Raw genomic sequence first — 27,424 nt, 5'->3', positions numbered from 1 at the left:
CATTATTGGATTTTACAGCATGTAAAACTGATGATACAATAACCAGCAAAGCAGAGCAAATGAAAGAACCACACCATGCTGCAACATGGGTAATATCATGCACAATATGTCAGCCATATCCTATTGACACCCCTCAAGGGTAAACACAGACACAGAACAGAAGGAACACACAAGCCAGCCATTCAGCTTGCCCCTCCTTCTGTCATCTGTTTTCTGTTTCGCTGGCGCTGGCTTGGCTGATCAGCAGCAGCCGGGTTGTGCCTTATGGCACAGCTCCAGCACTCTCACCTTCTCTAATCCCCCCAGCACAGCCACCCGGAGGTGCAGCAGACGTGCACCTGCCCATAGGGATTCACTAAGTCTCATCTATATATCACATGAGACCACAATGCCAAAACTGAAGTCTGTTCAAAGACCACTGAGCCAACCTAGTCTAGCTCAGACACAATAGCATGTCATATAATTACTGGGCAGTTACATCATACATGTATATGTGCATTATATTACATTTTCATCAGCAGCTTGGACATGCATTGTAAAAATATCAATTTGAATAACTAGATGTGAGAAATTTGTGAAAAGTGTAAACTAGCTGGCGTTAATAGTTTAGTCCCCAAAAGTTTTGATTTACAGTTATAACAAATTTAGTAGCATTTTAAGAAAATGCAACTAAATTACTAACCAAGCATATTGTTTGAATTGTACACTCATTTTAAGACACGCTTATACAATGTTAAATATACACATGGTTTTATAGATATCTGCACATTATTCCTCTCACTGACACTTGTGGAAATTCATGTGTACCGCTGAATATTTTTAGGAAAAGGTGTTAATTTCCCATCTTGACAACGTGTTTTACACACTGGTTTTACATTTTCTTTAGGGAGTTCTTAAATTCCTGTGCAAATATTCGCTCATACTTCACCTAATGCACCATAATTTAAATAGGACACATAGATTACCTGTTCATGAAGTATTTATGTGGTCAAATTTGGGCATCTTACAACCTATTTCAGGAAAGCTGTATATAGTGTTTAAAAACTTAAGCTGAAATACAAATTAAAGAAAAAACAAATAAGGTTAACTTAATTACAAGATAACAATTACAAATGTAATTAGTAATCACGTGCATTCATGTTAAAACCACTGAAGGAGTTCATTGGCAAGATGTAGGCCTGTTTTAACACTTCCAGCTTGCCAGTATAAAATAAAAATCTGTGAACTACAGCAGGGGGTCTCGTAACCATCAGCAATGCCTTAAAGGCAGCTTCTGGCTCACTATTATTTCTAAGTGTCATTTCTTCCCTGAACAGAGCCTCTGTTGTTTTCAGTGACATGCGTAGTGTGCCATATTCACTTAATGAACCATACTGACTTCCTTACTCCCCAGTGTGCCTGCAAGGCCTCTCGGAAGACTGTGGAGTGTGAGGAGGAAGGAAGGAGGCTATAAAAGGACACTAAAAAAGACTGCGACACAGGAGAGTTGGGCAGGCAGTGCACTGCTTCGCTTGTTTACCACAGGCTCTAATGCAATACCTTAAAGCTCAAGTGTGGCTGATTTGCATTTCGTACAAGAAGATGTGTAAAAACAAGTGTACGTACAATCCAAATCTTAACAATATCTCACCAAGTGTTGAAAATGGCTTGCACCTTTGTAACTGGTGCATTTGCAACTGCATAATTAGCTTCGAAGTGTGTTTATGTCAGTGATCCATGTGCTGCTACACTTTCCAATATGGTATTTTACCCCCCTGATGTGTGCATAATTCTCTCTTAATGGTGTCTCTTTGTTTTACAAGAGATATATTGCTAACCAATCTGTACTTCTTTTACATTCACAGATTTTCCATCATTGCATCAGAGAGTGTGCAACCTTGACAAAAAAGTCCCTATGATAAACTCAAGGCGCTGTCTTGTCTTGAAGCCCCATGAGGGGATAGTTTCAGAGAGCAGACAGGAGTTGAAGCAGCAGACCACATGAGAGAGTCTATGATGGAAACCTTTCTGTACACATAGCAAATCAAAGTAAAGACATTCAAGTGTTTTTCCACATACTTTCAATAGTCAGGAAGGGATAGAACGAGACACAAGTGCAATCTGATCTACTATCAATGCCTTAAAATGAAAAAACATGGTGCAATGTTGTAAATTTTAATTTAAAACGTAGGTTGAAAGATAAAAGGTTTCTTTAAAAAAAAAAAAAAAAAAAGTAATTCTGAGAATAGAGTGAGCTTTCAAAGGATATATATAAAAAAAAGGTCACCACCAAAGAAAAAAAAAACACTGTTTATTTCCAGCCAAAGTTGCATTAATTATTTTTACCAAGATGTTGTATTTATGATGGCAGAGTTCAACCAACCATCCAGAAATAATCCATTGATGGAATAACTTGCTCATTCAGTATATTCAGGTAGTCAGCTGACCTCATTATTTGGACACATAATGTTACTGAACCTAGACCTGACCAGCTGCCGCAACCCCAAATCATAGACTGCTTCCTTGGGCTTGTACAGTAGACACTAAGCATGATGGCTGCATCACTTCATCTGCCTCTCATCTTACCCTGGTGCACTGTGAAAGAGGGTAAATCTGAAGTCATCTGACCACATGACTTTCTTTCATTGCTCCAGACTCCAATCTTTATGCTTCCTAGCAAATTGAAGCCTTTATCTCCGGTTAGCTTCTTTGATTAGTGGTTTTCTTATGGCTACACAGCTGTTCAGTACCAATCTCTGGAGCTCCCTTCACATTATGCGTGTGGAAATGCTCTTACTTTCACTATTAAACATAACCTTGAGTTCTACCGGGGTTTTTCTTCAATTTGATTTCATCAAACATTTAAGTGATCGCTGACACTATCATTCAGGACTTTTTTCTGACCACATTTTTTCCCCGAAAAAATGGTCCCCCAAACTCCTTCCAGTTTTTAATAATGCGTTGGACAGTTATAAACCCAGTTGTGGTAGTTTCTGCAACCTCCCTAGATGTTTATTCTGCTTGATGCATGCCAATGATTTGATGCTTCTTAAACAGACTAACATCTTTTCCATGACCACAGGATGGGTCTTCCGACATGAAGTTACTCACTTAATCAGTTGTAGGCTGAAAGATAATCGCCAATGCAGTAATTATCCAATAGGAAGCTCATAGCTATTTGCTTAGTTAAATCCAGGTGGTGACATTTTTTGGCCAGGCAGTGTAATATTTCATTAATATGAGACATAGTGACAGGATGATGAGGAAGTCTGTGGTTTTATACCAAATGGATAAGAGCAAGATGAAAGATGTGTGTGACTTTCCTTTTACTTACACTAACCAGAGACATGCAAACTAAACAAAGGAATAGTTCTGATTTATCTTTTGAGTTCTGGACATCATCTCTGCTGATTATAATAAACTTTACTTGTAGAGGATATATAACCACCTTTACACCAAACATTAAGTTCTTACACATCTTTTAAGAGCACAAAGTTTCATTTTATTTTTACTTTTCTGTGCTGAACTGCCCTTTTTAGGATGTCCCCAAAAGCATCTTTTTTGCACCACATAGCCCGTATAGTTTCATAATAACAGCTTTTTAAATAAACCACTGAGTTTGTCAGACTTAGACCTTCATGTCAACCAAAATATTTCCATTAGTGAAATATGAGTTTGAAGAAATGTCTTCATATTAACCAATACAGTCTCTTTTAACTCACAAATGATCAAAGTGACTGTGTTTTTGACACAGCCACATTCTCTGGCAACTGAAAAGTGGGTGAAAAGGTCTACATGCAGACATGTCACATTTGCTGACAGTAATACACACAATTCAACCATTTTTTAGCAAAAAAATCTAAGTTTCAAATAAAATTGGGACTCTGTCAGATTTTTGTTTGACTAATATTTTTCATTATGCATTTAGCCTGAGATATTTATGTTTAAACTGAACTGAGAAATGTGTGTAAAATTGCTCATATAACAATAAATAGCACATCTTGGCAATTAACTTAATGCTATTTCTTTACAAGCAATACTCATCAAACTATAAAAATAAGATGAAAGTTGTCAAATATATTAGTTGCCAAGGCCATTTACTAAGTTCAAAAGATATCCATTTATTTTTTTGGCAAGGCCATTTAAATATGAAATTTGTATGTATAAATATTTCCAAAGGTAGCCATAGCAAAAAGAAGTTGCTAAAAAAAAAGCAGGTATGTGATAACACTACAATAATTTGGAGATAAAGCCATCTATAGGGGTGATTATGCTTTATATTGGTCAAAGTGTTCAAATTTGATCTAATCCAAAATAAATAAAATCTTAACAGTTCTTTTTTTAAGGTTTGCAGTTTTCTAACAAGAGACTAAAAAACCAGTTTAAACCAGTCCCCAACCAATTCCCGAGGAAAAAGATCTGGCTGTTTACTTCCTAAATACAAGACAGTTTTCATTGGGTTGCCACTTTTATCTGTGTTTATAAACCCATCACTACAAACAACACCTTACATATTACACAATACTCACTTATCCAATTATTCACACTTTCCTTATATATTTCATTCTTTCTCCACCAGGACAAAAGCCAAAGTGTGTGTTTGTACATAATGTTACCCAAAACTGAATTGCATGAAATTCTGAAGAGCTGTGTAACACAGACAAAGAAAGAACCCATTAAAACTTTCTTTACACTGTAAGACAGGGCATTGGCCTTGCCAGAGAACTGCTTACAAAATGCCCTTATAATTTATGTTCTAATGCTGTTCTGATAGCTAAGAAGCAGAAATGTCTCACACTCATCACTACCTCATTCATGTTTTCATGCAATGAACAGTTTATGCATTAGACAGTCTACAGAGAATCCATGTTAGGGTCATTAACAATGACAAATGTTAACACCATAGCAACTATTGCTGGCTATATGAACAGGCCTGTCTCTGTACTGGCTGGTTTTGATACCAAAACAGGCCCTGCTTTGATACTGACTGCAAATATTGACTTCTCCAGGATAGTTTCACTGCGGCCCAGGGTTGAAGGGATTCAGACCTCCCCTGCTCCCAGTTCTGCGCCCCACACCTGCTGTGGTTGAAGACCTTATTTACACCAGCACCGGTTGGAAATGTCGGTATGGGGTGCAGGAAAGCCAAAGATGCATAGCTGCACACATACACAGCACATACATATACACACCATGACACATTCTTCTCTGTTTCATCTCCAGCCCAGGATTTTTGGGAGTCTGACAGGGTCTGCTTTCTTGGTGTGAAGTAGGAGTAATTCCAAAAGGCTGTCTTACATGAGCTTGACTTCCTACATATGCACACAAATGCACACACAACAACTAAATAAGCTACAAGAACTAAATGACATATCTGATATTTGCAGACATTAATAATAGACTAAATCTGACCTGCTTCATCTCTGTGGTACACTTAAGAGTTTCAGATGAATGGCTTTCTAATGAAAGTGATGAATGGAGGTAAAATTGCAGCTATCTGAGACAACCCGTCATCAGAGGATCTCCACCAGGCGATGAAAGTCATACTGGCACCCTGCTATGCTCACAAGGGAAAATAATTATGTAACACAGGGAATAATACACAGTTACAACTTTTTGGGACTCTGATATTTGTCACAGCTGACAGAACAGTTCACCATTCACCATTGTCAAAAACAAGCAACAGACACATTCATCTTGCTATATTCATGAACCTTTTATTGTGAAATCTTCAAAGACATTTATATAGTTTATCATTTAGAAGCGTCACAGAAAAGTCCCAAGCAGGGAGCAAGCTAAAAATCCCTATTTGTTTCTAGTTTGTTCCTCCCTCTAACTTTGAGCCAAATAAATCTTTTTTTTCTGAGACTTGTTTGAGGGGAAGTCTGTGACCTGAATCTTCTCATGGGGAATCCATATCAGCAGAGCACACAGACCGCTCTGCTTAAAAAAAAAAAACAGTAGGCTTTTTGCCCACCAGTCTGCTGTTTTTGTGCTCATCATTGTTGCTTATTTTTGGCCACTTTTTTGTCTTGCCCAGTCAATAAATTTAGTCAATAGCTGGATACCCCAAACAGCTTTCTTCCCAGTGCTACTGTCACTGAAACAGGAGAGAGCCTTTGAGAGGAAGAAAAGAAGCATGTAGACAAAGCAAAGGATGCTGCTAGACAAATGGATTAATGTCTCTTGTGAATCAACAATTGATTGTAAAAGCATGCTTTGCTCCTGGCTCTTTTCAAAACATGTCTCTTATGGGGTTGTTTACAGTTGCAAAAAAAAAGAACATATAGGTTTTGGGGCTGATAATTCTACCCCAAAAAGAGTAGAATTTTTACCTTGTTGTGTGTCACCATCACAAATATCCTGAGATCTATTCAACGGGTGCTTAGGGTTGGGAAAAATCCTGGCAGCAAGTATGGACAGAAGCACAAAAAGTTGATTGGATGGGATTGGTTTGTGTGTACTTGGGAAATTCTTTAGCACATGCCAGTTAAATACGGGTGGGTAAGGAAGGGCCTTCGATATGACCCAATTTTGATATCACGAGGTGGCAAGCAGTGCCTTGAGCTTGTTTTGGTGACTTTTGTAAACCTGTTTCATAAGTCATTCAAGTAATTTTTCTTTTCAATTAGAGGCTAATGTGTTAGTCTCTGCTATGTAGATTTTAAAGTTTAAGACCAAGTTTTCCCATACATGTGCATATCATAACCCTTTCCTCTTACTGAGTATTTACAAAAACAATGTTGATTTTACAAGAAAAACAGTGCCAGCTTATATGTATATTCAAGAAATCCTAATATTCCTCAGGTTGTATTCCTGCTTCATATTTGATGGATTTCAAAGTAAGTTCAGAAAGAATTTATAAAGCCTAAAACTTATAGGAGCAGCTTGTAGGATTTAGTGACATCTGGTGGTTAAGCTGCATATTACAACCAACTGCCAACAGCTCTCACTTTCCAGCTCACTGAGAAAACTATAAAAGAGGAACGAGGGAAAAATAACTGAAAAAGATGTTCAGTATTTGGTGTGTCACCTTTAGGGCTACTGTAAAACCAGGTAAGTGTGAACTTGCAGGATGAAGACCACCCATGGCGTTTAGAAATCCCCCATTATTTGATATCATTTTTATTTTCAGGTGTTTCAGTACTAAGAAAACATTCTTCCTAAATGTAAGAGTCTGAAACAAAGTCATTACAGCTTTCCTTGACATTTGTCAGTATAAAATGTGTCCAAATACAAACTCTCCTTCTAAAGTTGTCCTGTCTCACACAAGATCGAGTGAGGGATTAGCAACCTTGGTGCAAATGAGGGAAGCTGTTTCTTCACTCTCTTGTTGACTTTGGCTTGCACATGCTAATCTGAGAACAGGCCAGAGGGGAGTAGTTTACCTGGAGCAGAGTGTCAAAACTGAGAGAACGATATAGCAGACTGCATTTTTACTCTCCTGCAAGCTCTCGCAAAAATCTCAACCTCTAACTTCATGCTCTTTCCTGCTTGTGTTATTCTTAAAAGCCAGCATGTTACCACAAAAAGAACTTTTCTCTCTGTATATAAAAAATGAAAGGCACAGGTTATGTAGAGTTCATCGAAACTTATTTATTCAGCAAAGTCAGCTACAGTAGCATTTTGCCTACAGCAGAAGTTTAGCAGTCTTAAACTTTGCTAATCTGACTTCCATCAGCGCTGAATTCTGCTTCAGATGGCACCTCCCAAAGGTAGCTTCATGTCCTAAATGACAAATTTATCTTGCTTTCAAAATATGTAATACAAACATAACCAAGAGGCTGCAACCACAGATATCAACAAGCTCAATATTTAATATTTTGGACCATATTAGGGTTGATAAAGAATTCTAGCCATCTTTCCTTAATCTATAATAAAAAAGGGCATCAGCAGAGGGTGGCAATATTAACTTAAAATTTCATTCATTTCATTCAACTCAGCAACTTTTGTCTGAAACTGAAACAGGACCCAGGACTGGCAAAATGTAGATTTATGGGAATGACATTAACAAGCAAGAGTGCCTCAAATCCTTTGGGACACTGTTTCTTTAGTTTAAATCTTAAATTCCACTAACTTATGTCTTGCTATTCCCTGTTCTCACTCAGACGAAACCTACACCCTCATAATACTGCACCCCGACATCTGCAGCAATGCAGATGCTTTTCCAGCTCCAGCCAACTGACCTCCACCTCAAAAGAAAGTCCCAGTTCATAGGTGGGATGGCCAATGGTGCGTGAATAGCTGCTTTAAGAATAACAAGTTCATGATCAAGTCCATGCTACACCGGGGTCTAACTGCAAACCCACACGTGTGCAAAACTTCCCCTGTCATTTATTATGTTACATGAAAGGAAAAGCCTGCTGGAGCTGACAGCAAACGCATGCTAAAGCTGAAATACAATAGTCAATTTGGGTAGCTGTATGTTTGTAAAGTGTTTTTTTTTTACTGGTTTCACTTATGTATTTGGCTGCGTATGGAGAAGAAAAGCTAACCCAGTCACAATCATAATACAATCTGGTTACTACTTAATCAGAGTGCCAAATGCTCCTTAGTGATCTCAAATCATTGGTTGCTCATGTTACATTCATCCAGGCTTAATATGTGCTGGGTTGAGTCTTCTTATATATAATTTATCCTAAGGCCATCAAGCATTTAACGTATATTAAACAGGGAGAATGTAAGGAAGATCATTTGTTTTAAGGGTTAAGGTCCTGGTACTGATTTTTTTTTTTGCAAAGAGAAAGATTATAAGCGCATCAAATCAGTCAACCTGACACCAATCGTATCTGCTAAGAACAAACACTTGTCTTTTAGTGATAACCTTGACAACAGACATTTTGCTTGATTTTGCAAGAACCAACCAAGTGGGTTAGGATTATTTATTTATTTAAATTAGAACCTGCCTTTCAGCTTTCTTAGCTCTAAACATCTCGGCCTGCTCTGCCTTTTAACTTTAATCATAGTTTAAGGTCATATATACCGTGAGAAACCAGGGTAGAAACTGAAGGGAAGAACAATTTGATATGCATAAGGTAATCTGAATTTGGTATATTTTGATACTGCATTTGAGATAACACTTTAACTCAAGCCCACATGCAGACATGATCACTCTTGAGTTTAGATTGCAGTAACAGCAACTGTACCAGCATCTCATGAGGCACAAAACTGCTTGAGATAGCAGCAGGGCTCATGGGAAGTGGCTCATTAACCTGGATTCCAACAAAGCCTTGCAGGGTATCACATTGATTGGTAAAGTGGAAAAAGGTTAGAGAATGTGGGGCAGTTGATTGATGTGTTTGTGGCTGAAAGCATTATACCTGAAGCCAAAATTATTAGCCCCTGGGCATGTGTTATGAGATTTATTAGTGTGTTACATAAACACATGATGCACAAAACTTCAAATTCACAAATCAAACTTTGAAGAGTGAGAAAGTGAATTTGGTGACACTGAGGAAATGGTTCTTATCTCAAACGAGACTCACAGAAAAACAAGTCATTTGGATTACCCCAAAGTGGAATTTGGGTCATTTCCAGAAATATTAACATGAATAAATTCATTAATGTATTTAAAAAGCTCTTGGCTGATTTTTTTTTGTCTGTGAATCAATTAGGACTTTACACACACCACAAATGAACAGCTTGCTTTTATGTTTACCAGGAAACAACATTAAAAATGCATGAAGAATTGTGAATTACACTATAATAACAAGCAAACATTTCTGCATGGATGCAGAGAACAGCGTGAAACCAGATTAATGGCATTTTCAAACCAGGTACTTTTCTACTAAGTTTTGTGAAAGAAAGACAATACCTCCTTTTACTTTACCTTTGTAAGTATGTAAGTTTACATTGTACTTTAAATAAGTCACAATTTAACACTTGTGTATAATTCCAGCTGACCGTACTGGTTCAAATAACGCTTCCCTAAGCCTGGCCTACTTTGGCTATAATAGCGCCACAGTCACATTGTCCACATAGTGCTACAGACACACTGATTACTGGTTGATACTGACAAATACCACTGTGAAATTTGTACTACTTTTACACACGATCTAATCAGACATACACACACATAAGCCTCTCATTTCTAGACAAACTGTTTCTTCAACCACATGATTGCACAAGTAGATGTTAGCTTGCAGGTTCCAGCTAACTTTTAAGCTAACTTTTCCACTGAAGGCATTCCTTAGTTTAAAAAATAATAAAATACCAAAATGTGGATTTACTCAAGTGGTTTCACCTTAATTATATTTTCAAATAGAAGTTTTTTCATCTGAAATTAATTCCTTAAATTAATAGTTTGATGAATGAATTATCTTGATGCCAGTGTTGTGCTGTAGGTGGTAAATTAACTAGGTGGACACTCAATCATGAGAAGGTTATGTAGACGTCCCAGCATACCTACCTAGATGTCACTGAATTGTCAATCAGTGCATTGTTTTTTGTTTTTGTTTGTTTTTTGTTTCCTGCAACTTTGTTTTAATGTAACCATAATTCATGCTCATTTATCTAAGCTAGAAAGTTGGATCATTCACAACCTGTCCACAAAAACAGCCACACAGTATGTAGAAGTGTGCAGTTCTCATGGCTTTGGCACTGTATCCTAAATTAATACCTTCACTGGAGATTAACAATAAGATAAATCTATTTTCAGGCCACTATGCACAGCATTTATGCCGTCTATTAAGTTGTCAAAGATCAGAATTTAGCAACCCGTCTAGTCTGCTGGATTGTATCATATGACCAGCCAATTAGATTAAAGTGCATAGAGTCATCTGTCTTCCTGCTTGGTTAGGCCAGACCTTAACTGTGGCTTACACAGCTGTTTGAACCATCTTCGTCATCAGATACAAAGGGAGGAGACATAAAAACAAGACTAGAGTTATTACCTTAGCATGAGGCAATTTTCATGATATTAATTAATTTCTACTGACAGCGATTAATTAATTATGATCATCCCCAGGTACATGTATATTAGATTTGTTAAGTTGCTATATGAGACACTGGATTGTTGAATCTAAATAATTTCATTGCATGTTTCTGATTTTTTGGGATGAAAAAGAAAAAAAAAAGCCTTTGTGAATACTGGAGTACAAGTAGTATTACAAAAGCCTTAATAAGAAAAACACACCCCACACATCATAACTTGTTGAGAAAATTGAGAATAAATGGCTCCAATCCATTTATTTCATGCTTTCTCATACTCTTAATTTAGAAAATAAAATTAACTGAACCACAATAAAGCTTATGCCACTGGTTAAAAAGGCCAACTTAGAAAGTTGTCACAAATGGCATTGCAAGGCATTGCTGTCTCTGTAAATTTGTGAGTATATTTATCCATGAATTTTGTAATTCAGTTGTGTCCACCGTGTGCGAGACAGTATGTTTACGAGTAAACACCGGCTCAAATATTTGCTCCATGTGTTTATTATCCATTCGCATTTACAACTGGAGTCATATTTCATGTCATATTTAGCACAGCTTTGAGAAGGAAGAGCTGACTGGCAAAGATCAAGTCCCCCGATGAGCAGTTGTGAGGAGGGGGTGAGGGGGCATCAAACAAGCCAATAAGACCTCAAACACAACAGGGACAGTAAAAAGAGGGGAAAACAAGAGGGTTCTTCTCACTGACAAACGCTGTGGAAATCTAGCATACAGTCCAGTGGACAAAAAAAAAAAAAAACTGTTTGGACTGCATGGTTTTCTTTGAGTTCCAACTCTTGGTGGTGCCCCAGGGGAGTCTGGGAGCATACATCATCTTGCCAGGCACTGGGCAAACCCCACTTGCTTCCATAATTTTTTCCACTTTGAGAAATCGTCTGAATCCTTGCTGTCTTTGGATAGCTTGAAGAACTGCTTATTTGTTTTTGCTGAGACTTCATGGTTTCAAATTTAAAAAGAAAGTAGTCCAAAATGTTTGCTCTAATGAATTTTTGCAACTACTGTAAATAAATGTTCTGAAAGGGTCATTACCAGTGCTATGTTAGGTGTAGACCAATATGTATTGCTTTCAACCCTGTAAGTCCCTCTTCACTTAGAAATTTGTCTTGGTCAGTGTTTCTTTTCTTGAATGTGTGGATCACCAGAGACCATCAAAAACTCTACAGAAAAATGTGCTGTGTTGTAAGAAACGAAAAAACTGTTTTGAATTTTTAACCATGCTTACATACAAGTTTAAAGTTTGTCATGGTCTAATAAGCAATACAAGTAAGAATGATGAGGAAATTTACAGCCTGAGTGGTGAAATTACTCTTTTATTGATGCAGAAGACAGAGAAATAAAATATGAATTGCATATTTACATATATTTATTTTCTCTTCATTCCGGATTTTTTTATTTAAGAAGGCGGCATTGATGTAATTTTAGAAAAATCTAAACTACTTTTAATAAATCATCATGCACTTATGCCCAAGTTGATATTGTTTGATGAAATTGTGATGTTTGTATTTAAACAAAATGACTTACAAAAAACTAAAAAAAAAAAAAATATATATATATATATATATATATATATATATATATATATATATATATATGCACTGCCTCTAGTACTACATGACAGCACCTGGGTCCAACTGGACTCAAAGCAGTCTGACTATCACTTAATTATGATGTCCCATCTTGTTTGAATTCATGCTTGTGTTGGTCTTACTCTCAAATTAAGTCGCTTTGGATAAAAGCGTCTGCTAAATGACTGTAGAATAGAATGTAGAATAGAATTAATAAAACATCTTTATAGAGAAAAGCCATTTACTTTAAATAAATAAAATTATTTATATAATGCTTTTAATATAATTTACAGAAGGTGGACTGTATCATTATTCATTTTTTTGCTCAGAAAAAATCTAATAAATGAAATGAAAAATTTAATGAGTCTTTATGATTTATTTTAGACCACCAAGAAAAAAAAACAATATACCATTTTTAACAAATCATGAATCATGAGATGTCTGGGCCTCATTCAGTGCAGCAGCATTTTGTGTTCACACACTTACTTGTAGTTAAAAAAGTTTTTATGAAATTGGTATATTGTTTTCACAATTTCCATAAAAGAAACATACTGTGCTCCATCGGGGTAATGCATGTTAATACTGGAGTGCATCATGTGGAAATGCTGAGCATTTAACATTTAAGGATATCTCAGTATTCGTATCTGTGTTTTCACTGTTCTTTTCTTTAACTGAGACCAAACCCTTTACGTCTGCAGATTGAGTGGGTCATCTTTGTTTAACAGTGGAGGCTTTATATAAATTTAATACTGCTGTCATACTTTGACATACTTGGAACATATTGTTGTGGTTTCGTTTCAATCCAGACAAGAATCAAATTAAAGTATTACTAATACGTTGGAAGGCCTTGAATGTTTAAGACATGAAACATGAAGTTCCTGCTCCAAACATTCATACTGGTTTAGAATGAAAATGAAATGGAGTCAAACTAAGCTGATTTGGGGCTTTAGAAGTGAACTCAACATGGAAAGGCTTATATTTAATACGACCCCAGCTCGTGATGCACAGGTCATCAGACTCATCCATTGTATTGCTTTTTGTGATGTTTGCAAATAGATGCAAGGCTATATTAATAGTTTGCATGCCAGGCAAATGGTGGCATATGTATATCATCCTGCTGTGGCGTGTTACACTGCTATAAATTCATCTTAAAAAAAAAAAAAAACAGCCTGTTTTATTTGTAGTGTTCATTCTTATTAGACTGATGGAGTACAGAGCAGAGGCATCTGTGCCCCTCACCCCTCTGTCTTCCATGCCTGGGGCACAAAGCCATAGGCGGTGGGGAGGGTCATGTCTGGGAGAGCATGTGGGTAGCGCCGGAGGGTTTCCTAGTTTTCTTTGCTTGTCTGGAGCCCAGCTTTTCCATGACACAAGTGAACACTGGCATTGGTGGACTTTACTGATTTGAAATTGATGACAGACACTGGAAAGTCATTCTTGCATTGAAAACAAATAAAAACGTATTTCTTTTTTTTTTATAGAAACTGGGTGATAAATTGTGCTTTAAATCAGAGAGCATGTATGCTGTAGGTTAAATATGGCATTTTGCTAGAATTGTGCCAGTATTGCTTCACAGAGAAGAAATACTGACTATATTTGACAATATCAAATGTCTCCCAGGAGACTTTAAATGAGGCAAGCTAGCTTTAAAACCACAGCAATGTCACAGAAAAATCACCATACTGAACAGTAGAGAAGCTGTTCAAGCAGGGGGTCACACATAAAAAGGCCCCTCTTGGCTATTTAAGTCACTTTGAATACTTGTGGGTCAGGGATGAGTATGTGGTCTTTGGAAGTGAAGTCAAGCTGTCACAAAGGACACTTCAGTGGTCTGTGGCATGAGGACTTTTAATCTAGTGTCAAGACACCCAGTGTCATGAGACAGTGAGTTTGTGAGTCGTCTTTTGTAATATATGCTGTCCTGCTCTGATAGAGGCCTGCTAAGTTCTGGGAGATGGAGCATCAAGGGGGACCAACAGCAGTGATTTCACATTGGAGATTACTGTGCAAAAAAAAGGATGAGGTTATGTAGCCTCACAACCACTGAGGTTTCCCTTTAATATGTAGACTCCCAGTCAGGAATGTAAATGTGATGCCTCTACAAGTTGGAGCCAAACAGAAATAAACCTGCGTTTTAAGCTTGTCACAGGCTTATATGCTGTCTTGTCTAAAATCCATTATTAAAAAAAATCCTCAACAAAATTAGGACCCAAAATCACAAGGAACTAAGCAGTGCCCTCTTTTCTCACATGCCGGGGGGCATGTCAGCACAGAAGCCTGACTGATAGAGCTCAGGTCAATCCAAATGAAACACAGAGCAAACATTTTACCTGAAACAAACTAGACGTGAAATCCCAAACACACACACACACTCTAGATATCGAGTACTTCGGTCACTTCCCAGCTGTTACTTGTATTATTTAATTGTGAAATAGATTCTCATACACAAACACATATACATACACAAACCCCCTGCATCATGGAATTTTGTTTTTAGACTTACCTTAAAAATCCCGAGCAAGAAAATGAATTAAAAACAGTTGAACAGTCCAACTCCACAATTTAAAACACAGTTCTTGGCCTTTTGTCCAACATGTATAACTTTTTCCCAAGAAAATCTCTGAACTGGCTTCATTCAGATTTGAAATAGCAGACTTGTTTCTGTGTTGAAGGAAAATAAGTCAAACACTGCTGCAAGGCATTACTGTCTCGAACATTTACTCAGTCATGTCATAGCTGAGAGACAGAAAGCCAATAAACAGAAAAATCACACAAATGTAACTCCACAACTTGTGTGGCGTCCAATAATTAAAAGCCTACTGAAGCCTGAAATGCCATCACTGGATACTTTTAATAATCTAACTGTCCAACTTGAGTTTTGATGGAGGACAAACTTTCATTACTCACTCTTTTTTCCCCCTCTTTTGAATAAAGTGCTTGCAAAAAAGAAAAGACAATTCTTTTATTCAGATTTTGGGTGTGCCATTAAGCTGTGGTGATGGAAAGCCCTTCATTTACCTCCAAGTAGCAAATGTGCAAGCGGCCAAGACAGGATCTCCAAACTTCCTGCTCTATTCCACACAAAATGACGTCTGAGGATCACCGCCAGGAAATGTTCAAGGACACATGAGACAAACCATTAGACTCCAACATTTTAATTCTCCTACACTCTTTTGGCCCTGCTCTCCCAGCCTGAGGTACGTGCAGCAGAGTGCTGTGCTGCCCTTGCTCATATAAAAATCATGTCATCTGCTCTCCATTCACAGCGTCCCCCCAGGTTAATGTATAGTGAAAAGAGAAAAGCATGCTACCCTTTCATGCCCCACAGACATTTCCAGTGCTTTTAGCTGGCATCCTTCACCATCTCTTATAAAAACTGCTGTGTCAAGAATACAGAGGACATCTGTCCTATTTCCAGCATCCTGCTCTTTAATAATCAACCTTGTGTGAGAGAAAATAAATTAGGGTAAATGTACAACTTCTGATGATTCAACATGAAAAATCACATCATGTTCATTTATTGGATCTGATGTAAAATCTCAGTTGAACATGTCAGCCTATTCTTGCCTAAAACAACCCCTGTAAGATGTTATCCATGACAGAGTGCATTACCCTCAAGATTTATATGTAGATACACTTGTAAGCTATTGAGTATCAATCTAAAACATAATTGCCTATTCGCCGCTGGCCCCAGGCAAAGACTCCCACATTTCTCTGTCATCTCCAGCCTTACTTGGTCACAAAGACAGTCCAACCTAACTCACCTAACCAAAAACAGCTGGCCACAGTGGCTACCTGGAAGTCTGTGTAGCTTTACCTAGCACTTGGTAATTACATAGCTATTAGTGCACCTCCTGGCTCCAAACCACACAGAGAGCTTAATTCAAAAGCTGTCAGTGATTAACTACTGGTTGCTTACCAAGGTGAGGATATCTGAGGGGATTGGCACAACTGTAACTGTATCAGGCCACTTGGATTATGCACTTTGTGTGGCAGAGGTGAGACGTGTAAACTAGCTTGGCTATGAGGAGTTGAAAAGGCGTGGTTAAGCTGGAAAAGTTGTGACCTGTGTGTTTATGTTTATGCATGTGGGTGTAGGTATAGTTTAACTTTTGGTGATGTCAAATCAAGTCTGGAGTTGACAAGCGAGCCAAAACATGCATGCATCTGCTTATGATTTTACTTTGTAATGTGAGGACAAAACATCCAGCTGATATGATCCCCCACTGCCCCCTTGCACTTGACAACCAGCAATAAGTGTTTAGAGGGGAAAAACAAATTCCCACAAATTGCTAGTCATATGCTGCTGTTTTCTCAAGAGTATTTTGGCCAGCGTTTGGCTGCCAGGCTTTTTGGAGCGTTAAGTTCAAGAAATGCTGCTGTCGAGTGGGGAGAGGGGATGCATGGGAGGGGTGGGGTTTTAGGCGTATGGGTGAGTACACAGAGCAAAGCATCCATGCTTGCTGACTGCACATTTTATTGCATTCCCATAAAACAACAGGCCCTGCATGGAATGTAGATCCCAGTAAGGGAGAAGGTACACATGGATGAAAAGGAAAAGCAGCCCACCAATGCCGAAACAATTACCACAAGGTGGCTCACCTCAAAACACAACTTGAAACATTTTCACACCAACAAGTTTTTAAAATCTAATATTTGATTTAAAAACAATCTCTCTGTACAAAATAATGGACAAAATTCAGCACTTAATTATCCCATTATTGTTGGTCTCTCTAACAGAAAAACTGACAGCATGAAAGAAGTAACTAAATTAATGTATCAAAACAAAAAATAATCTATATTTTATTACAAACCCATCCTCTGCCATGTCAAAACTTGACACCTACATTAAACAGAAAGTAACTTAACTATTGTCAGACTGGCCAGAGTTATGGGAGGGGAAGGCAGGCTAAATATGGATAGTTAACCAAGAAGACAAAATATAGCTGTAAGTGATGGATTTTGGAAAGTGTTGGATCTACTGAACATCCGCTCTGACTGATCAGCTAAGGGAGCTGCTAAATCGTTGTTTGATGTGTACCAGACTAGCCGCTTCACAGTGTAGCACAATGGAAAATAGGCTGTTTAAAACACAACAGAGCAGTTAAAGGTTCATAATAGGGGATTAAGCAGCTGGCAATTTATGCCTTACGACAATCAACACTTGCACTTGAGTCCAGTAGTTTAAGTAGAAATTAATAGATTATTTCACTTTATTTATTGGTGGGTTTTTGGTTGTGTTTTTCTTAATTTTGCTGTGTCCTAGTTTTTATATTGTTTCCTGTTTAATTTTGTAGTTTCCCCTTGTGTATTTGTTTGCTTCACTTCCTGTTCATCAGCTCATCTGGTTTAATTAGCTAATTGCCACACAGCCAGATAGTCATTATTTCCTTATGTTGTCCTTGTAGCAAGTCTGTTTTAGTTTCCCATCCCTGTTAGCTGTTATTTTCAATAAAATTTTGATTTCTGCACTTGCCTCCTGCCTCGTCAGTCTTGGGTGTGGTTGGTTTTTTTTTATTTTTAAATGCACTTGTATTGCTTTCTGCACCCTGATGTTATGTTTTATGTAAAGCATCTTGAATTGTCTTGTACATGAAATGTGCTATACAAATAAATTTTCCTTGCCTTGCCTATTAGAAGTGATTTCCCTCAGTACAGTCACAAAAGATTTTACAAACAGTTTACAAAAACAGAAGATACTAAAAGGAAGAGAGTAGTGCTCTTTGACCTATGAGGCACACAGATGAGGTAGCATGACCTCTACAGAAAATTAACTGAAATTGCATCTCTAAATAACATTGGTTTTAAGTAGTCCTTCATTTTTACATGGGTTACAGCAAGAAATATATAAATGTGTTGTATGGAGATGCAGACTTGTTAAGGATCGTGTCTTCTGTGGGAAAGAAAGAACTCCCTCTTATGTGGGTTTACATGGATGTAAAATTTACAACACACTTAAGGGGGAAAAAACAAAAAAAAACAACATATTATGTCCTTTTGAAAGTGCAGGTGGTAGAGCATTAGTGACTGGAACATCAACGATAATAGCATTCATCCCCTGAAGGTCAAAAATGTTATGATATCCACTTGTTGGTTGTAAGCCTGAGTGTCAAAATGCTTTTAGTCACTCAAGAGCTAATAGGCTTACTGAGCACTACCTGACTGCAGCAAAGTTATGATGACAAATGGCACCAATAAAAATGTCGCTTTTTTTAACCAAGAATTACATCAAAATGAATTAAATATACTTTTTTTCACAATAGATTTTCTCTGATAAAAACAACTGAGACTTCCCCTGAATCAGAAGCAAAAATATCCCTGAGCTATGGACCACTGCTCTGCCTATGCAGCCACTCCATCTTCTTTGACAGTAATAAAGTGAAGACTGTGAAAAGCACATTATGGTCCTCACTCAGAAAAAGAAAAAGCCACATCTGAGCCACAGGCTGTCTCCTTGACAGAATAGGGTATGGATATTGAGTAAACCTATTCAGAATTCACAGAGTGTAAAGATATTTACTTGGAAAAAGCTCAATCACAGCTTTCATGAAGTATGTTGCAAGTTACATGTGTAATACAATTACACCGCATCCACATTTCAACATTAGAATACGCTGCAGATTTTTCAAAGTTTACTCGTGATATGTGTGTTTGGTATGAAATCATAGTTCAAAAAGCGGGCTAAGATGATCGGAGCGTGACATGTTGTCTGTTTCCAGCTTCCAGCTCGGTGCCGCCTTGGCTTTCGCATTGTCATGCTTCATTTAACGCAAGTTGTTTTCGTTGTTTTATTTCTGCCCTTTACAGAAATGTGGTGGGAGAAAATAAAAAGCAGACATATAATTGAGAACATAGAGTAGCGTGATTGTGATGGGTCTCATTAATGTTAATACTTCCAGTACTTCTGGCTCATTAATTCAGGCATGCCCACTCAGCAGATGAGTCATTTGCAGTTGATAAAACCAGTTTTGAACATGAGAGAACACATTCATTCAGGATTATCTCCTCTTCTAGCCTTGTTTCATCTTATGCCAATGTCTCATTACAAAGCATGTAATCATAATTTTGCTGATTCATGTGTCTGGTAGGATCAATCCTTTTGTTTTTTTCCCTGTGGGAGAGGTCAGAAGTCAGTGTCAACAACAGGGAAACCCCTTGAGTAGCCATCTTTAACACCTTGCAAAGAAATATGTATCCAACGAGCACTCTGCTCCAGAAAGGTCAGTCACAGTATGTTCACACTTTCTGTTTAACACTTCCAGCTGGAGTTTACTGATTCTATGAATTTAGAAAGTTATGAAAGAAATATCAGTTTTCTGCAGCATGCTATGCTATCCATCCTCTACCTTATTTCCTAATTCAAACATCCTCAATACCTCTTTTAGTCTCCTTTACTTGGTACCTCCCACCAGAGACATTCAAATATCAGAGATTGCCTATATGCCTTATATGTTTCATTTTTTAGTCAATTCACAGCTTTAGATTAATGTGCCATGCCCATTTTAGACACCATGCTGAAAAGATTTCTGTAAAGGATGCACCAGTGTATCCTCTCCTCAGTCCGCGCTCCTCCAAGTTCATTTCAGGAATTAAGACATCCCTCAAAATATCTCATTGAGACTGATTTTTAGGTCACAAGAAGAAAGACATAGGGGAAGGAAGATAATGAGTATGATAATGAAATGGGTGGTTCTAGTTCAGCATTGGAGTTTCATATATTTTGGCCTGTCAGAGACAAGCACAAAGTTCAAATGTGGTTCCTCTGCAGCACATGTTACCACAGTGCTGTGTAGTGACATGGTATTTACAAAGGCATGACAGAACACTCTGACTTTTTTTCCTCCACATCTAACAGAACTGAGGATCTTGTATGACAACCATTAGGTATTCTGGAGGATTACTGATGACTTTCAAAGGACATACACCCCACTGTATTCAAAAGGGGAAAAAGCATAAAGGTACAAGTAAACACTTAGATTATGAATATCTGTTAGAAAATGTAGGGGCTCACACAGTGTTGCAGTTTTTTACAACCATATAACCCTGAAATGTTGATATTTTCATGAAACAAGGAAAACAGTCCTGGTTTGGCTTTGTAAGTGTGCATTTTTAGATGATCACTTGGGTTAAATTAAACATACAATTCCTTTAAAACTGGATATCATTGCTCATATCATCAGAAAATACCTCTAATGTGTTTTCTGTGCTGAACCTTCTTCTGGCTTGACTTCATCCCAAAACATCAGGATGCTGACCAACACTGAAGGAATAAATGTTTCCATCTACTGGTGAAAACGTGAATTTTTGTAAGTGGACAAGAGTAGGCAATAACATAAGTTAAACCACCTTTCAGCACCTCTATGTTTAGTCCGAGCAGTGTTGTCTCTGTTAAGTGTATTGGTCGGTCAGCTGTCTGCAGCTTTCAGAGCAGACCTCCCCAAACTATCAACACAAAATGTCATGTGCTGTCGTTTTCATTAAAATCAACCAAGAACCAGCCCAGAAAGCTTTCATTCATTCATACATCAACTCTGTTCTGAGTCACACAAGCTTCACAATCCTCCGTATTAACCACACTCATATTAGAAAGAAGCGTCGGTTACCTGGAGGGCAGTTGCATTCAGGTGATGTTTGTCTGGCAGTCCGAATCTTGACAAAGTTTTCATAGGTGCGCTGAAATTTAAAAAGAACACCACTTTCATTCATATGCACTTGATTCTGGTTTATTTGCGTGGATTTGTTGACTGTAGCACAGTTTATTTGTAGGCAATAAAGCAGAAAACAGTTAACTCGTATGAAGCAAATGGAAATGTGATTTTACCTGAGACAGAAGCTCATCCACTCTTTTCTGAATAAGGGAATTAAAATCATCCATGGAGTAACCAGAGCCATGGATCAAGGTGTGCTCGCCTGACCCGCTCTCCAAGTCCACAACTCGGTTCTTGATGTCAGCAGTGTTGATGCTCAGATAAACGCAAAATGCGATGGACGCCACTGAACATAAAGACGAGATTATGTTCAGCGCTGTCGTGCGGCCGTGCTGTCGCCTCAGAGGTGCCGCTTCTTTCTCCATTTTTTCCGCGCACTTTAACGCTCCTTTTGCCTCCACGATCTCCACTCAACTACAAACTATACACGAGCTGTTAGAAGCAAACAGCATCTGGCGCGGAGTCACGAATGTATGGCACTCTGCTGCGTGTGAGCGTGCTTGTTTGAGTTGATGTCTGCAACGCTGTGTTCACGTACAGTAGACTTTGTGGAGGCAGCCGCAGATAGATGAGTGGAGCGCCAGCCGACGCGAGTCTACCTGTCTAACGGCGTGTTGGGGGCTCCTGCAAACTTGTTGCGCGGATCTTTAACTGTAATCTGCTGCAGAGAAAACTGCTATTAATGCACGATAACCTTGAAAGAGAGACTGGGGGAAATATGGGGCAGTACGCACGCAGTGGAGACAGCTTTTCAGTGGCGCGGGTATACTCCAATAACACGCCTCAAATCTGTCCTGACTGATTAGCATAATTTATTGAGCCTTTTTTTACTGCTCATGTGGGCGGTTCCAATTGCCATTAGCCGACTTGAAGCGCAGTTACACTGTACATCTCCACTTGTGGAGTGCTGGAATGCTGCGTAAAGAGGCTTTTAAGGGATTACAAGCTACATTTTGCAGAGCATGGTTCACTATAAGGGCAATACAGAGATAATAATAATCTTATTTTTGATTTTATATATACATATATTTTAAGCTGAATGATTTCTATGTTCACTGCATGGCTGGTGGCTTAAAACCGTTTGTTTTGGGCACTGCGTAAAAACGCAAAATCTTAAACGCTGATTAGAATTAGATTTAAAAAAAATATTATAGCACATCAGATCGATTGACTGTGCTTAATAAGTCCTCAGTGGGGGGGGGCATAAATAGAAAGTCTAAAGAGAGGCGCTTCCGCCACTCCACTGTTTACTCCACTTCAAAATTAATGATTCCTTAAGTTTTATGATGGCACACTAAATCATTTCATACAAGCCTTCATTATCACTCAAACTACATGGATGTGATATTTAAGCATGTGAAATGAACTACTAATTAATTAGGGCTAACTAATATCTGTAATTGCTTGTGTATTAGAAAAACAATGTGAGAAACCCTCTTATGAATGCAATGGAGAAATCAGCACATACATAAATGATCAGTTATTCTTAAAACTCTTGCATGATTCTAAATGCGTTATCAAATCTACACCTATCTAGAACATTTTCAACATTGGTATCTCGCATTTATACTCTTTAGCTCCACCATCTGGCTCATAAGAATTCTTCTTGTTTAACATCAAACCTTTCGGCTGCAGTTGACATTTGCATTGTTTTAGTGAACTTGTGTTTGTTTTTATGCAATTCTAAAAAAAAAATGCCATGTATGAAATAGGTCATACCAATTTTCAGCAATCAGTGCATCAAACGAACCATTTGCAATACACCTGTAGAGCTTTTATCTTCATGTGTTTAAGTCTGAACGTCTTTTGCCGTCATTTTGCTTTGTTCTGTGTTGGTCTAAAATAAAATTTCATCACAACTATTTCTTGATCAGCTTGGCTATATGTATCTGTTCATTATCCTGGTGGATGTTTGTACAAACTACCTTTTCTCCAGCATCTTAATGGAGTCCTGTTTTCTTGTTTTCCCCTCATGATTGTATTTATTGTGACATTACTTGTAGGAATAATGATGTTCAATGCCTCTGCTTTCTCTCATAACATAATAACCCTGTTCATATGTTCAAATAGCTCCATTTTCTCCCATTCATTAAAAAACAATGAAAACCTATCCTACTTGTCCAGGTAAGCTTCTAGGAGAGTTTCCTTGGTTGGTGTCCATGGAGACCAGTCTTTTTCAGAATCCAATGATGTATCTGCCTTTGGATTTTGGTACAAAATTGTTCATATCATTCAAAATGGTGGTGATCCTTGGCCTTTGAACACAAGAAAAAGAGGAATTTACCAAAGATGTTTGCAACTGACTTCTGCAAAGGCAAAAAAAAAAAAAAAACATTTGTTTACTCACAAATAGTTTGAGTTACATGACATTTTGTATAATTGTGTAACTGAAAACTGGCATTGTGTATTTGTGTGTGTGTGTGTATATATATATATATATATATATATATATATATATATATATATATATATATATATATATATATATATATATATATATATATATATATATATATATAAACTGATGTAATAACCAATTTGCAAACAGGCATCTGTTTCTATAAATATTTCACACTAAATGCTAAATGTATTCTGTGATACCTAATACAACAGCTTTTTGAATATGCACTCAGAAATCTTAAATGCAAAAGGATTTCAAATAAATAGAAAACCCCCACACATTTCTGACTCTACCTCAAGGTTCTTTCTTCCAGCCTTTTTGCATTTTAATTTATTTTCACAAAACAGAACGGAGGACTTTTGTGGAGTGCAGAGTGATGAATATTGATTTTACTTATAATTTGGGGAGCTGTTTTGCGACTTTTGTTATGCTTCTCCCAACTACAATCTACATTTGTTCAGTATAAATTAATGTTCTGTTTAGAAGTAATCTGAAATTGCTACTTATAAAAGTACATTTTTTTCATTTGTTGTGAGGTCAATACCTAATTAACAACACAACACAATAGAACTCTGAACTCATTAGTTGCTTGTAACAAGGGACTGAATGAATTGTTTTGTGCTTGATGCAGGCTCGGGGTGATAACAATATGAGGGGAAAATCCATAAGGGAAACATCCTGCATACTAACAGTTAATGCACACAATTGATTTTAATTTTGTTTAACTTTAGACTTCTTCAGGCAAAAGATGTTTGACTGACTTCTCCATTACTCTTGTGTTAGCTTTATTATACCTGTTAGGTTGGTAAAAAAAAGAAAAAAAAAGACCCCTTTATATAATTGTTTCCTCAATTATGTCCTAATTTCAGTCTGAGAAAAAATTTAATCAATAAACATTGAAGAGCTATGTAAAAGACACCAGGCATGGGCTGTATTTCTTCAGATTGCCTTGATTTCTTCAACTCAACTGTCATATTCATTTTATGTATTGTAATTTTTTGGCATTATTTTTTAAATGGAACTTACATTTTTTTAACAACCTTTGTATGATTTTTGTCCAGTAATATTTCAAGCTAGACTAACATAAATATTTTCAAAGATAAGGTGGTCACCTCTTCATTAAGAATTTAATTTTAGATAGACTGAAAGGAAGCTCTCTCGTAGCGAATAAACTGCATTATAAAACGTGTGGACGCCATCTAGTGGACAAATAATGCAAAGCATTAATCCTGCTCAGTCGATGCATCGTCTTTGAATACGGTCTGCAGGAGGTCACGGGGTCAGTGTCAAAGCGCTTTTAGTGCTTTTAGATTCTCACGTTTATATGTGCCTGTTTGCACAAATCACTCATTTTCTGATGGAGGAGGGGGGAGAGAGAGGACAGACCTACGTGCATGACTGAAAAGTGACAGATGGAGTCTGGGAAACAAGTCACGTTGCAAAGTACTCCTAAAAGCACCTTCTATATTGAGCTAAAATAAAACAAGCAGTAAATCTCTCACAGCCATTTTACTTTAGTATTCATAATTGCGCGCTACTTAGTTTATCACCAGGCAATGGGAGTTTGTAATGTTCTCGCGTGCCTAAAAAGTGCATCATAATAACGTCCTCTTCTTGAAAGCGGACAGCATCCAGCTGTGTTTATTTTTAGAAGCTGCGTTCAGCACACATCCCAGTTCCTCCAGTCAATAATTCATATGATACAAGCCTGTTCACGGTGGATTCAGGGAGGAGACTGCAACAACACGGGCTGGAGCTGATCATTTTACCACGAGACAGAGGGACACGCAACACCACCACCACGATGAGGTGAGCTCATCTAAAGGCGTTTTTTTCCCCCGATAGCTATACAACAAACTAGCTGGCGACTTGCTTGCTTTACCAGAGTTTACATCATTTCATTGGTATTACCTGATACTGTAGGGTTGTTGATTTCTCAATCCAAGAGTCCTGCAGGTTATTCTGTCAATTGTAATGCGCGTGCTGTGCGCTTACGAAAAGGTAAGAAGTTGGTGGTGACATCTTTCAAGAATGCCTTAGGTTTCTCTAAAAGGTTGGATATTCTGTATAGGACAAAGCAAGACTGCTCTGCTGTTGAACATGTTTTATAATCTCAACATTTTCAGAAGGCATTTCGGCCCTCCAGGAGCCTCCATGATCACAGAGTACCAGGCCAGCTTCCTCCCTCCCAGCTGTTACAAATCAGTAATCTCATCCTTCACACAGAAGAACCCTTACCATCCACTGAAGGGGGCGAATGCCGATATCTCCACTTTTCGGTACCCTTTTCCTCTTTCTTGATGGCACAAATATATGATGGATTAACGAGGCAAGTTTATGCAGATCTGGCACACTTGCATCATCTATCGTTAATCGCAGATTATATGCAAAGGAAGTCAAAGTCTTGTGGTATATTCTGGAACCCTGTAGAAGATATCTAGATAAATAAACCAGATATTTTCTTAAAACATGAACTCACATCTTAAATGTTTCTTGCAGAGCATTCTATTTCACCCCAAATCGGATAAAACCCCCATCAAAGCCCCCAGGGCCACGTGAAGACCACATCAGCACCCGGACTCCTGCTGTAACCAACACGGATTACACTACTGTGTACAGAAGTAAGCAGCTTGGCAATCAAGACATGCAAGTAATCGATATAGCAAATTTAAACTTGAATTAAATAAAATTTTCTTTCCAGATGATTTCAGAGATTGGAAAGCTGAAAAGTGTCAGTCGTTGAAGCAGAAAAGCATTTTAAAAGTCAACCACGGATTCAAAGAAGACCCCAAATATGTAGCTGAAGACAAGGAATCAGTCCCAAAAAACAGTGAGCAGAAACCTTTTGAAGGCACCAGCTGCTACAGGTTGGATTACGTCCCTTATCAAGTCCAACCCAGACAAAGTAGGTGGATGCCAGCTAACCAGACCAACAAAGGGCTGCCTGCAGTGTCCTCAAGGCCCAAGCCAACTCATCCCCAAAACCAAGAACTTCTCAATGGACCCAGTGAATTCTTTGATCAATTTGGTCACAAGGGACCAGCTCTCAATCTTCAGTCCAATCCATCAGCAGAGCACAAGTTCCAGTCCACAACACATGCAGACATCACAGCACCCAAGTGTCCAGTCACCAAATCGGTCCTGTTATCGACACAAAACAGTGAGAAAACTTTGGAGCCCTTCCAGGTAATGGTTAACATGGAGAGCTGCAGTGCTTGGGATGGACCGCGGCGTTTCACCCGCTCATAGAGCCTGACTGTCTCACTGAAACCACATTTTCAGCATCCAACACAAGCCTGCCAAGACAAACCAGGTCTCTTAAAGCCTACATCCCTGCAAGGCATGCAAAACACCAGCATCCTGCAAAGAAAGGTCAACTAATTGCTTGGCTAGCATGTACTTTTCAAGCTCTTTGGATGGAGGACTGACTTGGTTTTTGCACAATTCAAGGCTTTCTTATTACCAATACACTGCCACAAATTACCTCAGGTACTTTCTACCTTTACAGCAAATAAGCCATAAATGATCGTGAGATTATGTAATTGCAGCTATTTTTACACCTGTTAGTATCTCACTGACATTCCCTAAACATAAACAAGCTATGACTTCTATTCAGTGGAAAGCAGTTTGGACAGCTAACTGTGGGGCTTCATTTAGTCATCAGCTGTTTGCCAACTGCTTCAGTGTGCAACCCCCACCTGCTGGCTCATTACCTTTAATGTCAAGCTGGAATATATACAATAACAAAGAAAGTGGACACAATTACCCACAACATTCAAATATATCTTATCAACAAGATATTGAGTAATTTACTTACATTTTTG

The 27,424-nt window shown here is 38.0% G+C and overlaps 2 protein-coding genes across 14 annotated transcripts in view; one reads left to right on the top strand and one right to left on the bottom strand.

Annotated features, from left to right (window-relative positions):
* LOC121640614 (collagen alpha-1(XXV) chain) overlaps positions 1–21,946 on the bottom strand; it is a 164,390-nt gene extending 142,444 nt beyond the window's left edge. For all 13 annotated transcript variants that reach the window (XM_041986389.1, XM_041986390.1, XM_041986386.1 and 10 more), the window contains exons 1-2: positions 21,313–21,946; positions 21,095–21,164 (exon numbers count right to left, since the gene is read on the bottom strand). In XM_041986389.1, coding sequence (XP_041842323.1) covers positions 21,095–21,164; positions 21,313–21,564 — 322 coding nt within the window. In that variant the 5' untranslated portion in view covers positions 21,565–21,946. The remainder of the gene's footprint in view (positions 1–21,094; positions 21,165–21,312) is intronic.
* A 3,329-nt stretch (positions 21,947–25,275) lies between these two features.
* On the top strand, positions 25,276–27,366 carry LOC121640619. Its single transcript, XM_041986411.1, has 4 exons — positions 25,276–25,409; positions 25,727–25,879; positions 26,100–26,221; positions 26,302–27,366. The coding sequence occupies exons 1-4, from the start codon at positions 25,405–25,407 to the stop codon at positions 26,847–26,849; spliced, it is 828 nt and encodes a 275-aa protein (XP_041842345.1). The 5' UTR covers positions 25,276–25,404; the 3' UTR covers positions 26,850–27,366.
* The last annotated feature ends 58 nt before the right edge of the window (positions 27,367–27,424 follow it).

The sequence above is a fragment of the Melanotaenia boesemani genome, chromosome 5 (genome assembly GCF_017639745.1).
Source record: "Melanotaenia boesemani isolate fMelBoe1 chromosome 5, fMelBoe1.pri, whole genome shotgun sequence".
NCBI lineage: Eukaryota > Metazoa > Chordata > Actinopteri > Atheriniformes > Melanotaeniidae > Melanotaenia > Melanotaenia boesemani.
The sequence above is the reverse complement of the archived record's forward strand: the minus strand, read 5'-3'. Positions and strand labels throughout refer to the sequence as shown.